General features: G+C 38.6%; 1 protein-coding gene across 3 annotated transcripts in view; it reads right to left on the bottom strand.

Annotated features, from left to right (window-relative positions):
• RAD50 (DNA repair-recombination protein (RAD50)) overlaps positions 1–12,164 on the bottom strand; it is a 43,522-nt gene extending 31,358 nt beyond the window's left edge. For all 3 annotated transcript variants that reach the window (XM_039035871.2, XM_039035877.2, XM_039035886.2), the window contains exons 1-6: positions 11,697–12,164; positions 11,527–11,613; positions 11,176–11,343; positions 9,697–9,872; positions 9,076–9,190; positions 8,190–8,418 (exon numbers count right to left, since the gene is read on the bottom strand). In XM_039035871.2, coding sequence (XP_038891799.1) covers positions 8,190–8,418; positions 9,076–9,190; positions 9,697–9,872; positions 11,176–11,343; positions 11,527–11,613; positions 11,697–11,819 — 898 coding nt within the window. In that variant the 5' untranslated portion in view covers positions 11,820–12,164. The remainder of the gene's footprint in view (positions 1–8,189; positions 8,419–9,075; positions 9,191–9,696; positions 9,873–11,175; positions 11,344–11,526; positions 11,614–11,696) is intronic.
• Between the last annotated feature and the right edge of the window lie 3,591 nt (positions 12,165–15,755).

Raw genomic sequence — 15,755 nt, 5'->3', positions numbered from 1 at the left:
ACAGTTGTATAAAATTGTTGGAAAATAGATGACACTTCAGATTTGTCAGTAAGGAGGAAAACTGAGGTAAGGCGGGTGTGATCATCTATAAATGTGACAAACTACCGTTTTCCAGTGGAAGTAGTAATTGGTGAGGGACCCCATACATCACTGTGAACAAGGGAAAAAGGACTCGGGGGTTTATAAGGCTGAGACCGGAAAGAAACACGATGTTGCTTGGCACAAATACACACATCACAATTTAAAGAAGAAGTATTAACATTGCGAAATAAATGCGAAAATAAATACTTCATATATTGAAAATTCGGATGTCCTAAACAGAAATGCCACAACATAAAGTCATTTTCAGAAGCAGAGAAATTTAAAGACATAAACCCAGTTTGATGATCATCTCTAAAGGAAGCTTCTTCAAAAAGGAAGCAGAGTCCCCTATCGTGTCGGGCAATGCCAATCGTCATCCCCGATTTCAGATCCTGAAACAAAACGGAATCAAGTGAGAAAATTGCCTTACACTTCAAATCTCTTGTTATTTTATGACAGACAACAGATTATACGATATTTTAGGCACATGTAAGGCATCACGCAGAATTAAACCGTCAAACGGAGAGATATTGCCTTTCCCCACAACAGGGGCAAAGAGCCCATCTGCAATGCGAATACGCTCATTACCAGCACTTGGGTTATATGACATAAACAATTCTGAAGAACTTGTAAGATGATCTGTGGCCCCTGAGTCGACAATCCATGGCTTTTTACCATTTATACTAATCAGGCCAAATGAAGGGAAATTACCTGACTGTGCAATTGCACTCACCCCAACCGCACTCAAGTTGTGCTTATTGTCAACGGAAGATTGCTTCTGAGTCTGTTCATCTACTGAGTCACTTACCAGGACACAACTAGTATTAGATTTGTCATGAGACTATCGTCGCCTGCTATTTGGGGGCTTCCCATGCAATTTCCAACACTGGTCCTTTGTGTGCCAAAGCTTTTTACAATGTTCACACACGGGTGGGGGTTTTTTATCGCAATCAGCACTGGACGACTTTGCAACGAAGGCGGCTGCGTCAGTTGTAGGAATGGAATTATTCATGGCACATGACCGATCCTCTTCAAACCGTATTTAAAAGCAGACTTCTCTAAGTGAAGGAGTCGGACGTTGGCCCAATATTCGACTACGGACACCATCGAATTTAGGATTTAATCCAGCCAAGAACACGTAAACACGATCTGCCTCTTCGATTTTCAAGTATTGGGCTCCATCTTGTGCATAGTTCCAAACAATCTCTCGACACAAGTCCATTTCTTGCCATAGCATTGACAGTTTGTTAAAATAAGATGTAACGTCCATGGATCCTTGTTTGCATTCATGGATCTGTTTGTGGAGCGTATATAGTAAAGAGGCATTCTGTCTTCTTTAGTACAAATCTTGCGCTGCCTCCCAAATATCCTTGGCGGTTGCAACATATAATAATGGTCTCCCTATTTGAGGCTTCACACTATTCACCAAAACAGAACGTAACAGTGAGTCTTCTCCTTTCCAGATTCGTTCTTGTGGATCGTCAGGTGCTGGTTTTGGAATCTTCCTTGTCAGGTACCCAAATTTGTGACGCCCTTCTAGGGCCATTCGGATTGATTGGGACCAGGAGAAATAATTCTGGCCATTTAATTTTTCCCCTACAAGAAGTCCTGCAGAATTACCCATTGAACCAGATAAATAAGAAACATTCGGCAAAACAGGGAACGAGTTTATTGGGTTCTCTGAATAAACCGATTGAACAAGATTGGGATTTGCGCTAAACATTGTATCCAAATCTGAAATCTGTTGTTGCAAATAAGCCAACCGTTGTCTCACATTGTCTGGGTAATGGGTCGAACCACAAGCAGTTAGAACTAAGGCTCCTACTTTCTGTTGAAACGACATCACCGGCTGAAAGGCAGTCGCCGGCTGGACGGAGGTCGCCGGCAACTGTGAAGAACCCAACCGACCGGACAACTCGAGATGATCGCCAGCAGGATGGCTCGCCATTGGGTAGTAGATCGACAGCTGAAACGCTTTCTGTTGGTCGAGCATGTTTTACGCGGAAGACCGGTCAGACCCATTTGACGCGGAAGGTCAGTCGACTCCAGCAGTGTTCGCGTTTGGCGTGGCTCTTTGGAAATCGATTAGAACTGAGGCGAGTTGGCCAATCGGCACGACCCTAACTAGCGCAGGTGTCTGAGACAACGCGGCAGACTCCGATGGCACGAACGGCAACACGCTATCACCTGGAACGGTCGGATCGATCTGTCTACGGTCTGCTCGTCCGTTGATCGGAGCTCCTGTTTGATGCGACGGCTCCCACGGACGGCGGCTCTCCATTGATTGTTGTTGGACGACCGAAAGCAACTCCGGTAAGGTTGCTTGAAAACATTCTTTTACAGCCGCACGAATCGCCGTCTTCATGTCAAAACTCGAAGTTCCATCTGCAGAACATGACTGTGCTTGATTCTCTTCCATAGCGGCTAGGGTTTCGTCACCTAGCTCTGATACCATGTTAAAAGTAAAAGCGTAGAGAAGAGAATAACACGCAGTTACGTGGAAACCCTAGTACAGGGAGAAAAACCACGATATAGAAACTTTTCTTATTATTTTTAATCCGATACACTGAATACACCCACACACTGTATAAATAGACAGTAGGAAACCTTAGGGGTATACACAATTACATAAACGCCCCTAGGTTAATAACCCTATTTTCAATAGCTTTACTCCCAACGCCGTCGCCACCGGCCACTTCATCCAGCCGCCGGAATCTGAAGTCGGTGCTACTGGATCTTCCACACATCACCAAGGCAAGTCCATAGTTGGAGTGATGTGCCGTTACCCACCTATAACAGCTTGTTGACGCCTGGGTTCCTCCATCCACCGCCGCCCAGCTATGAACATCATGGGTCCATGGGTCTTTCTCCGGCAATGGTTCAACAATAGTTAGTTGATCTTCTAGTGAATTTTCAACAACAAATCGCCGCTCTTGGGGTAGCCTTAGGTGCTTCCACAACCACAAACTTAAATTCAAGTGTATTGAATTCAGAGGTTCCTTCCAATTTACCGATGTATCCAAAGAATCCGGTAATCTCTTTCCCTGCTTTGGCTACTGCAAATTATTTGTCTGGTTCTATGGGAAATTCCCCAAGCTTAATTGCAAGAGAAAAGTTAAACGGCCAGAATTATTTCTCCTGGCCTCAATCTATTAAAATGGTCCTTGAAGGGCGTCACAAGTTCGGTTATTTGACTGGTGAGATACGCAAACCTAGACCAGGGGATCCTCGAGAGTGCATTTGGAAAGGAGAGGACTCCTATGATCACTACTGATTAATAGTATGGAGCCTCAGATAGGGAAACCATTGTTGTATACTGCCACCACTCGAGATATCTAGGAGTTGTTCAAAAATTATATTCAAAAAGGCAAAATGCATCTCGTCTTTACACTCTGTGCAAACAAGTTCACGAGTGCAAACAAGGGACGATGGATTTCACTTCGTACTTTAATAAATTGTCCCTAATCTGGTAGAAAATGGACTTGTGTCACAAAATTATTTGGGATTATCCATGTGGAGGTGTCTAGTATTCCAAAATTGAGGAAGTAGATAGGGTATCTAATTTCTTAGCTGGTTTGAACTCCAAATTTGATGCAGTGCGAGGTCGTATATTGGGATAGAAACCTATACCCTCTCTTATGGACGTGTGTTCTGAGATCCACCTTGAGGAAGACAGATCCAGTACTATGAACATCACTACTGTGTCACCTCCTGATTTTGTTGCTTTTAGTGTGAAATTATCTGATAATGATGGAAGCACAATGGAAAACAGACTCCAGTGTGTGAACATTGCAAAAAAAAAACCTGGCATACAACGGAACAATGCTGGAAATTACATGGTAGACGACCAAATGGTAGAAGAGGCCCTCCGCAAGACAAGTCCAATCCCGGTCGTGCATTGGTAAGTGAATTTGCGAGTGCTTCCCAGTCACAACCTCAGGTAAATTGCCAAAGTGACTATGTTGTCCCTTCTCTTGGGGCAATGCTCAATCAGGTACATCACAACCCTTAAGTTTCCTAAGTATAAATGACAATAAACCATGAATACTTGATTCAGGGGCTACAGATCACTTAACTGGGTCATTTGATCACTTCCTATCGTATCTTCCGTGTGCTGGAATGAAAAGATCATAATTGCATATGGATCTTTTGCTCCTATTGCAGGCAAAGGTCATATTTCTCCCTTCCATGATTTAACTTTACAGAATGTGTTGCATGTACCTAAATTATCTTACAATTTGCCATCTATTAGTAAGATGACCCGAGATCTAAATTGTCAAGTTGCCTTCTCGCCGGATAATGTTTTCTTTCCGGACTTGAGCTCGGAGAAGACGTTTGTTATCTTTGTATTTTTCAACTTCGGAAAAAGATTGTATGTTGTGGCATTTTTGCCTTGGTCATCCAAATTTTCAATATATGAAATTTTTATTTCCTCATTTATTCCATAAAGTTGATACTTCTTCTCTTTCTTGTGATGTGTGCATTCGTGCAAAACAACATAGGGTCACCTTTCCCTCTCAACCTTACAAACCTTCTCGACCCTTTACTTTTATTCATAGTGATGTTTGGGGTCCCTCTAGTATTACCACCTCTTTAGGAAAATATTGGTTTGTGACATTTATCGATGATCATAACTGTCTTAGGTGGGTCTTTCTTCCCACTGAAAAATCAGAGATCTCGTCGATATTTCAACAATTTTACACCACTATAGAGACTCAGTTCAATACTAAAATTGTTATTCTTCGAAGTGACAATGGTCATAAATTTCTCAATAATACACTTTGTGAATTTCTATCCTCCAAAGGCATTGTTCACCAAAGTTGGTGTGCCCTATACCCACCCCTCAACATAATGGAGTGCTTGAAAGGAAAAAAATCGTCACCTCCTCGAGGTTGTCCAATCTCTCATGCTATCTACCTCTCTTCCATCTTATTTGTGGGGAGATGCAGTTCTTACTACAGCTTATCTGATTAACCAAATGTCTTCTCATGTTCTCTAACTCCAAACCCCTCTTGAATGCCTCAAGGACTCGTACCCGACCACACGACTCATTCCTAATGTTCCTCTCTGGGTTTTTGGGTGTTCTGTCTTTGTCCATAGTCATGGCCCTAACCAAACTAAGTTTAGCCCTCGTGCTTAGAAATGTGTCTTCCTTGGATATCCTCTTCACCAGTGAGGTTATAAATGCTTTCATCCTTCTTCTCGAAAATACTTGATCTCCATGGATGTCACATTCCTTGAGGATAAACTTTTATTCCCTATTAGTCATCTTCAGGGGGAGAGTACTAGTGAAGAGACTAACTGGTCAACATCCTCGTTCCCTATTGTTCTTCCTGAGCCCATCTTGAGTCCCCATGACAATGTTCTACCAACTAAGCAGGTCCCTTGGCTAACATACTACGAGAAGAATCTCAGAAAGGAAATTGTGTCCCCTACTGTTCCGCCGGCTCCGGTCCATGAATCTAAACCGACACAAGCTCAAGGTACTACTGAGTGTCCCTGATAATAATGATTTGTGTGTCAAAGATGATATTGTGGATGTAATTGAGAATGGTAGGATTGATGTGTTCGTTCCAGAAAATAACAGGGTAGCAGACAGTGATGAGACTACAACAGAAACACAAGAGAGTGAAATTCTACCTCAACCTGAAACGTGTGATCAGAATCCTACTACAGGTGGGAAAGCAAATGAAAAGTCAGACAAACCTGAGGATTATGATGTTTCTCTTGACATGCCAATTGCCTTGAGAAAGGGCACCAGGTCTTGCACTAAGTATTCTATGTATAGCTTTCTATCTTACAGTAATCTGTCTTCTAAGTTCAGGGCTTTCACTGCCAATCTTGACACAGCAACAATACCAAAAAAACATACATGTGGCTAAGGAAATTCCATATTGGAAAGACTACTGTTATGGAAGACATGAGAGCTCTTGAAAAAAATAAGACATGGGACCTTGTTACTCTCTCAAAGGGACATAAAACAATTGGGTGCAAGTGGATGTTCACTCTGAAGTATAAATTTGATGGTACTTTAGACAAGTACAAGGCCAGACTTGTAACGAAAGAGTTTACTCAGATTTATGGGGTAGACTATTCAGAAACTCTCTCCTATAATGAAGTTAAACACGATTAGGGTTCATCTCTTTGTTGCAATAAATAAAGATTGGCCTCTTCACCAACTTAATGTGAAAAATGTCTTTCTAAATGGTGATTTAGAAGAAGAGGTGTATATGAGCTCTCCTCTAGGTTTTGAAGCTCAATTTGATCATCAAGTATGTAAACTCAGGAAGTCCTTGTATGGTCTGAAACAGTCCCGAGAGCTTGGTTTGAAAGATTTACTACCTTTGTTAAATTCCAAGGGTTCACTCAAAGACACTCTGACCATACAATGTTCACAAAAAGGTCGGTGTCTGGAAAAATTGTTGTCCTAATTGTGTACATGGATGATATTATCTTGTCAGAAGATGATATTAATGAGATCACCAAACTGAAAAAGAAGATGGCAGACGAGTTTGAAATCAAAGACCTCGGGAATCTAAAGTATTTCCTTCGAATGGAAGTGGTCAGATCAAGAGAAGGAGTCTTTGTCTCATAACAGAAGTACACTCTTAACTTGTTAAAGGAAACAAGTATGACTGGATGTAGACCTACTGACACTCCTATAAAATTCAATGCTAAACTGGCAAATTCTGTTAACAAAGTTCCAGTTGATAAAGAAAGATATCAGCATCTAGTGAGAAAGTTAATTTACTTATCACATACCAGACCAGACATTTCCTATGCTTCCAGTGTTGTCGGTCAATTTATGCAGACACCTCATGAAGAACATATGGAAGCTGTGAATTGAATTCTGAGATATTTGAAAAGCACTCCCAGTAAAGGTCTAATATTCAGAAAAACTGACAGGAAATGCATTGAGACCTATACCGACTCTGACTGGGTAGGATCGATGACTGACAAAAAGTCTACCTTAGGGTACTGTACCTTTGTATGGGGTAACCTAATTACTTGGAGAAAAGCAAAGTGCAGTTGCTAAAAATAGTGCAAAGGCTGAATATAGAGCTTTGTATTTGGGAATTTGTGAAGAAATCTGGTTGAAGAAAGTACTGCCTGATCTTCATCAAAATGGTGTCTTACCTATGAAAATCTATTGCGATAATAAAGCTACTATAAGCATCGCCAATAATCCAGTACAACATGATTGAACGAAACATGTGGAGATTGACAGACACTTTATAAAAGAGAAACTAGACAATGGCAATAACTGTATTTTGTATGTTCCATCAAATCAACAAGTTGCAGATGTTCTCACTAAAAGATTACTCAGACAATTTTGACTCTTGCGTTAGCAAGTTGAGTCTGATTGATATCTATGCCCCAACTTAAGGGGGAGTGTTGGAAATAAGGGACTTAGTTGATTGTTTATAGTCCCAGGGGTATTATAGTTATTTACTTTACCCTATTTTTTCTTTCTTTTTTGTATTTAGGCTTGTTGGAACCTATAAATAAGAATTCTCTTGTATCTCTCACATGATAAAAAATTAATAAAACAGAGACTCTCTATTGTGGTTTTTCCTCCCCGTTTTAGGGTTTTCTATGTAAACCTTGTGTCTCCTCTTTCTCTTTTTCTCTCTTTTTACAAACATTACGATGACATCACCACGCAAAGGAAAGAAAATTTAAATTAGTAAAATACAGACAACAAAAGTTTAAGAAGATAGTACCCCCAAAATCCTCAATGAAATTAGTTTCTCTTTTACCCTTCTTTTATTCTTTTATTTTTTTTTATTTTTTTAATTAAATAGGAAAATAAAATGAAAGCAACACGATGATGAACTTTACGTAATTGAAAGAATTACAAAAAGGGTTTGCATTTAAATAAGGAAAAGCAAAGAAAACCACTATAATGCTTTAAATACCAAACCCAAACAATGAAACAACTTCAACCACTCTTAAAAAATGTTAATGATTGAATATATTGTTGTATTAAGTAATTGCTTACTCCATATAAACTAATCGAAGGATGCTAGCCCTCCCAGTTCTTTACCAAGTTCCTATTACTTATCAAGAAACTTGAACCTATTTATTCTGCTCCAGCTAGAACTGACCTTCATTCTCCTCAGCGAGAGCAGCATACTGCTTCTGTTGCTCCTTAAATAAAGTGCTTCTTTCAGCGGTCTTGGTAGATATTTGATCTTGTAGTTTTCGAACATCTTTCAGGAGTGTTTCAGCATGGTGAATTTTGGCATCAACATCTTGGATGTTCTTCTCCAGTTCCTCCATTTGACTTTTTACAGATTCTGTTTTTTCCTGATCTTGAGAAATGCTTTCCCTTAGCTGTAATAGTGAGAGATTATGTCAGCAAGACAACTCCATCGCCAAAGTACAGAATACATCTGAAATCTTTCTCTCTTTCACAATTAAAGTATCAAATAAAAACTTGAAGGAAAGATCACAGGACCACAAAAGAACGGGACGAAAATGCAGTTAATGGTTGTGTGCCACCCTTCAGAGAGAATAGTAACTAAATAATGCATCTAAGAGTGAACTGAATGGAGGACCAAGAAAGAATTTAAAACTGAAATTGAATAGTATAGTTAATATCAGTCACTCTTTTAGGCCAACCACATTTGTTCCTCGATGTAACAATCTTTACGAAGGAAAAATTACACAAGCTAATACAACGTGGTTGGCAATACCGTTGGATGTAGGAGGGAGAAACTAAGAATTCTTGTTCCACCATATTTGCTAAGGTTTAAAAAGTGGCCACGTTGAACTCTCTTCACCAAAGGGGATCATAGACCTTCAATATCTTTTAAAATTTACTCACCAAAACAGATTAAAATTTAAAACTAAGAATTATTGCTCCACCATACTTTGGGATGTGTAAGATCCCAGACAGTCGAACCTAACTCCTCCAAAAAGGAAAATGCTAGCCAAAGAGATATAGAATTTGAAATCAGTTATCACATATGAATGGAAAACATGAAGAACCTTATATGCTGCGTCTTTTAAAGTTTGAAGATTCTCCAACTTCAGTTTGTAAGTCTTTATTTCATGAGCCTGATCCTTGTGAAGCTTCTTGATGACCTCCAATGCCTTTGTATATCTGGTCAGTAGTATGCTCAAAAATTAAAATATGAACTTACATCATCAATCATGGAAGAATAAGAAGGAATCAAACACCAGAGAATGGGAATATGAAAAGGGGGGGGGAAGGCTTTCCGATACATTGGCAAAACAAATTTCCTAAAGGTAATGATATAGACAATCTTAGTTCTGACTTATGAGGCTAAAGTGAGAGTCAACGGATTCTCTAAGAACAGCAAGAGCAAAAGTAGCATTGCATCAAACGAAATAGATAAGTGACCATCTGGTGATAATTTTTCATAAATATTTTTAATCTTTACTGAAGGGAGAGGGAGAGAGAGAAGATATTGATAATATAGACTTAACTTGAATAAAAGTTGTTACTTATTCTGGCCAATGACAATACCCATTTGAGAACTCAATGTTGTATGTTTACTATTTAAAGACACGATTTAGCCATATTATTTATTATGTCAAGATAAGTCATCAAACAACCTCAACTTCATTGTAACATGGAAACATTACCTTGTAGCAGAGAAGATATCATCAAATTTCTTCTTTAGTGTTGAAGGATCTTGCAATGGCCAGTTAGCTTCATCTTGGTGAACAAATATCACATTTTCCAGAACAGCCTTTGACACGCCCATTAAGGCAGGAATCTCCCTATCCATGTCTGCACATCTATAGCTGAGACAAACTTTCTGCAATTTTACAACAACAAAAACGATGATAACTGAAATTAAGGATGTCAAATTTTAACGAAAAGCATAAAGCTCAAATCACCACATCCCCATGCCACTACCCCGTCAACAAGTATACATGATCAACAGCATAAACAACAGTCACTGCATTATTTTAAGTTACCTAACTCATTTAAAAGCAAAATAAATTATTAACGACATACATAATCTGAGAATATTACTCATCAATACATCAGGAAAAGGATGCCAAAATTCTATAACAAGAAAACATGAAAGCTCTGTCAGGAAACATCGCAGTGCTCTTTGTAAGAAAAAAGGAAAATGACAATCACCATGAAATTGGGTTCCTGATAGTCACAAATGATTGATTGTTGCCTTTATCTAAAGTAGTGACCACGTTAAAATGAAAAGTTGACGCCAAAAAATTGTACAAGAATTCTAACAAAAGCAAGGACGCCCTCTCAACATCAATGAAGAAACCAAGAGGTGAACAGCACCACACTTTCTTTGTATATTCTTTTTAATAAATCCATCTTGACATCTTATCAAGTTCAATGTAAAAGTTTCAAAGACTGTATACCTCAGGGATTCTAAATCATATCAACAATTATGGAAGAAACTGATACAAATAACTAATGTTTGCTGCCCCCACCCCCCACCCCCAACTAATTTTGTTGAAGTCTGACACTTCCTTCCTTCAATTTGGTCACCCACGTTATTTTCTCCCTCACTTAACTCGAAACGTCAAGTTCAGCCACCTTACTCCAAATTGTCTTTCTCCCACTCTCTTTGTTTGCCGCTTTCCTCTTTAGACCCGTATTCCTCAACTTCTTTTGAGTTTCAACATAAAATTACATTTAATTGTTTGAACTTCCTCTGAACCTCCATCTCCCTTCCTTCTGAATTGAAAATACTCTCTAATCTATCATACGAATTAAGTTTTCACGCTTCCAACACCCCTGCATTCAACATGAAGAATTTGTAATCTCTTGGGCTGTCCACTAGCTTCTCATTTCCATTCTCTAGACATACCGCTGACACCAACTGAATAGTCAATGAAGTTATTACCCCACCAAATTCCTCGATCCCAGTTCTACTTTCTCTAAATCTTGCATATCAAAGGAAAATCTAAATGCACAAGCTTCTGTTGAGCAAGACGAAGCTTTGTAGTTCCACTCAACACTCACTTTATTTCAACCTACCATCCTTTTTTCTTCGCCTTGAGAAACCTTCTTAATCCGTGTGAATGATACGTGAAAAATACTAATGTAAAAATGTAAATAATAATAATAATATGCAACACCTCTCCAGTATGTGGATTTATCGTCTGAAGCACGCTTTCAATTGCTTTATACTCCATTTTGGATGCCTTCTGAGTAAGTTGGAACGACCTTATGCAAACCACGTCCTTACCTGCCGCTGTCTTAAACCGAAGCTTGATTTGTCCCTTTGTCTCTGTCTCTCCTGCAACCTACACAGAGGTCCAAGAATACCCAGATAACCAGACAAGTAAGCTTTTAAATCCAAATTCTCTATTTAATGAAGAAGCTACGTGAGCTGAGAATAATGGAAAGCCTGCATATGGATAACCCTTTCGCCTCTGGTCCAAAACAAATATTACATAAAAAAACTGAGAGAGCGAAAACAGACGGACCTTAGGGTCGTGAATGAAGCTGTGGCCGGACCTGGCATTGGGAGGCAACTCGCCGGTACAAGAGAGTTTCAAGCATTCGATTATGGTCTGGGGAAAAAAATCAAATGTAAATCAAGGACCACGAATACTGTTACTTAAATATCAAATGGAGTTCGAGGAGGAGAAATTACAGTTTTCCCAGCACCGTTAGGGCCAACGATCAGAGTCAAGGGCTTGAAGAAGGTGATGACGTTTCTATTTTCGGGGTCAAAACTCCGAATACCTTTAATCAACATCTTGTCTACTGTACTCATCTTTCCTACTTTCGCTGCAATCCGAAAATTTTTATCAAATTATAGAGTGGGAAATTCCGCGAACAGGGATCAAGCGCAAAAGTTTTGCCGATAAACAGCTGCAGCCATGGCGGGAAATGGGTTTTAAATTCTCACTCTGAGAATCGACACTGGCTCGAAACTCAGTTTGGTATTTGGAATGCTAGCAATGAAGAAGACACTTCAAAAGAGCTTGGGGACTTTACTTCGTCTTCATGCGTAGAGTATTAGTTCGTCGCTTAGTCACTTCATCGCCGTGGCTTAGCTAGCTTTCCCGATACGATATAACAGAGGAAGGTGTCGCCGGAGTTTTTTCAACCATCGACAGTGGCGGCAAGGTTTATATATAGCACCAGAAGGTTTGACTCTTTGACCGACGACAGCTGTTATTTTCTTATGGGCCTGGATTTCTAGTTAGTCTTTTGGGCCTGTATAACCAAAGTGATGCAATTAATTTGGGCCCATTTCTGGTCCAAACAAATTTTTTTCTAGAGTCGACCGGACGAATGTCTAATTTGTAAATAAAAATTTAAAAAATAGAATTTCAATCCCAAAAAATGTCTCATATTTAAATATACGATATTTATTTTAAATCATTGATGGATATATCCTTCCTAAGGATCAAAATAATTAAACCATATTAAAAATCAAAATTTCAAAACTACCGTAAATATAGAAATTATAATCCAATCTAATAATTCAAAAATCTAAAATTGAAGAAATATTAAATCAGAAACCCGTTGAAATTATATAAAACAAAAAGGAAAAAATATCGTATGAAAGTAAAAAGTTACCCCTACACTGTTCATCCAAATACAAGGGAGCAAATAAATGAAAGGTAAATATGAAAACAAAAATAAAACACTATCCAACAAATACAACGTCCATACACTGATAATTATTAGGGGTGTTCATGAGTTGGATTGAATTGGGTTGATAGACTCAACCCAATTATTCAGCAACCCAAATAACCTTATTAAAAAATGAACCCAACCTAACTCAACCATGAAATATTTGAGTTGGGTTAGTTTGAGTTAATCGAGTCATTTATTTAAAAAAAAATTCTAAAAAAAGCAAAACATAAATATGTAAAAATCTAATTCAATTATTTTCATAAATTAAATTAAAATTAACAACTCAATTTCAATTTATACAGTGAATTTTTTCTTTTTAAAGTGCAAGTAAACTACTTTTAAGAGTTGTTGAATAATAAAGTATTCAAAAATATTAGAATTAAATAAAATTAAAATCAATATATGTATAAATAATTGTGTTATAAGTAATAACAAAAATATATTTTAAAGTTAATAATAAACTCGGGTTGGTTCGGGTTATATTAAGTGAACCCATGAACCAACCTAACCCATAAAATTTTCATTTATTTGAACCCAACCCAACTCAAATGGGTTGATAATCCAACTCAAACTGTACAGATTGGGTTAGGTTGATTGATTTTTTTGGATCATCGGATTTTTCGAACACTCCTAATAATTATGGTGCAAGCCCCAAGACTTACAATTGAAAACTAAAATAATGAAATCTACCTGTTCTTGAGAATTGATTTGTGTTTTTACAACTTTAAGTGGAACTAAAACCCAAACCATGAACACACAATCTAATCAAATAATTTAAACTATCAAACAATTAGTTAATTAAAAAATATAATATAAAACTAAAATTGCACCCAAGGTCTGGCTTCTCTTAATTAAATCGGGATCATTATAGGTGGCATGGGTGGAGGCGTATGTTTTGCGTGGGCGATTTTTGTGGGTTGTTCAGAGTACGGTTGGGATGTCTTAGTACTTGAGTTCTATCTTGCGTAGTAGAGATAAATTCAAGCATCTAGTTCGTTTGATGGTCGGTCTTGTTTTGTTTAGTGGGATCCTTGGCTGCCGGAGGGTGCGATTTTGGATTCATACAGATCTACAGCGGTTTATGATGCAGGGAGTAGTTTGGAGGCATGGTTGTCGGAGTTCATGGATGGTGAGGGAGGTTGGAGGTGGCCCATAGTGTCTTGGGAGCTGCTTGAGATCTTGGGTCTTTTTCAGGCAGTAGGGCCTAGGGTGAGGAGGGAAGTGATGCATTATTTTATGATGTGGAATTATGGATGAAATGCGATGATGAAAATGTATTGAGCACTCAAGTTTTCTCAGTGGAATCCAAGTGTAAACCCCACTGAGTTTCCTGGTAAGTCCAGGGTCGAATTTAGGGACTTGGGAAAGCAATATGCGGTGGTAATTTTCAGAAGACTTTGCGGTAACCAAAAAAATAAAGCAGTTGATGGGAATGTTGTTTGCGGTAATAAAAATAAATAAATACGGCGGAGTTCAAAAATAGTTGATAAAATGGAAGATACAATGAATATGCGGTGAACGGGTTGAGAAGGGTTTCGGCTAACACTTCCTATGATGCGTTCAAGTTACGAGATCATGCAACACACATACAATAGTAAACCATCTCTCGATACGAATGTCACGGCTTCTAAAGCTAGAATGCATGTGATATATGCGATAAGTCTATAGGACCTACACATAAGCCTCTATTCTTATTTATGCAATGACAAAATGACACACACACAAATAAGGTGACCACATAACATCATACCTATCTCTATGATGCATCAATGCAGATTGGCAACAAAGTTTATCTCTAAGTCCCTATCTTGTTTATGTAGTTTTAATCTTGCTCTCTCGAGTCTAGATTCTAACCTAGATCTCTCAAGTCTTAACTTCTTTCTTTAGACTATCTCTCGAGTAGCTCTAAAAGGATGTTTGGCACAGCATAAAACAAGATAATCGCAAGCAATGAACAACCTAGGTCATGTTAGCTTAGTTATTTTCAACCCATTCGACAAGTTTAGCTACTCATGCGTGCTAAGAGAGTGAACAAATGTAGAATAAAGACTTTTATTGTATAAATATAAAGATGAAGTACAAAATAACAATGCAAGAAGAGAATAAAGAGCCTGGTAGCAATTCTTGCTTCTTAGGTTTATACACTGTCTTTTGCTAGTCGTGTTCAAAAGATAATCTTGCTCTCGCGAGAGTCGACCCGCTTTTTGCTTCTACGCCTCCGGGTTCTCTCTCAAGTTGCCCTAAGCGATCTTCCAGCGTCTCGACTCTTCTCTTACTCCGCCTTAAAATAAAAGGAAAACTATGGACAAGGTTAAACTATTGAATATGTGAACTTGTGAACTTGCTGAACTTCGGAACCCATTTTCTGAAGGATGCCTTCGATATTTATAGAGCTTAGGGATGAAGGACGGCTTCTCTCTTATGATTGCACAGATGAGATGGCTTTAATTCTCGGACTGATGCGCCGAATATTTATCACCGAAAAGCTGAGTGTACTTGTCATCGTTAGCAGCTGTCAACTTAATTCGGATTCGACCGCCATCAGCTTTCTGTCCCATCGTGATTAATTATGCCTTTCACTTAGATGCGCCTACCAAGTTGCACCGACTCTATGCAGCAATCCTTCTTAAGCACATGTTTGCGAACACAATCACCGCAAAGCCTTGCAATAATGTTGTGCTCGTCCGTTGATTTCTTGTGATCGCACTTTTTGCCTTACGCCAACTCATATTCTGCATAAAAACACAAAAGTTAACTGTTTCTATGCGATGGACGCATGTGACTGCTATATTATAAACTTAATGCTTTTGATGCAATCTAACATATTTCATCAACACAAACCTTTATTGTTTAATAACTTGGCACTGTAATAACGTGCATTTCTGCTCGCTATCACACCCCCGAATTTAAATAATGCTTATCCTCAAGCATAAGCTAAAGATTTCCTTTGGCAAGTCGACTGCAATTCTCTTTCCCTAGATTTCTCAAGGATACTCCATTCAAATTCTATACACCAAAATTCCCTTAATTCTTATTCAAGTCTCCTTTTAAAATATTCCTAAGA

The sequence above is a fragment of the Benincasa hispida genome, chromosome 1, assembly GCF_027475165.1.
Source record: "Benincasa hispida cultivar pf3 chromosome 1, pf3_genome.v1.1, whole genome shotgun sequence".
Classification (NCBI taxonomy): domain Eukaryota; kingdom Viridiplantae; phylum Streptophyta; class Magnoliopsida; order Cucurbitales; family Cucurbitaceae; genus Benincasa; species Benincasa hispida.
Note: the sequence above shows the minus strand (reverse complement) of the source record. Positions and strands in the feature narration are given on the sequence as shown.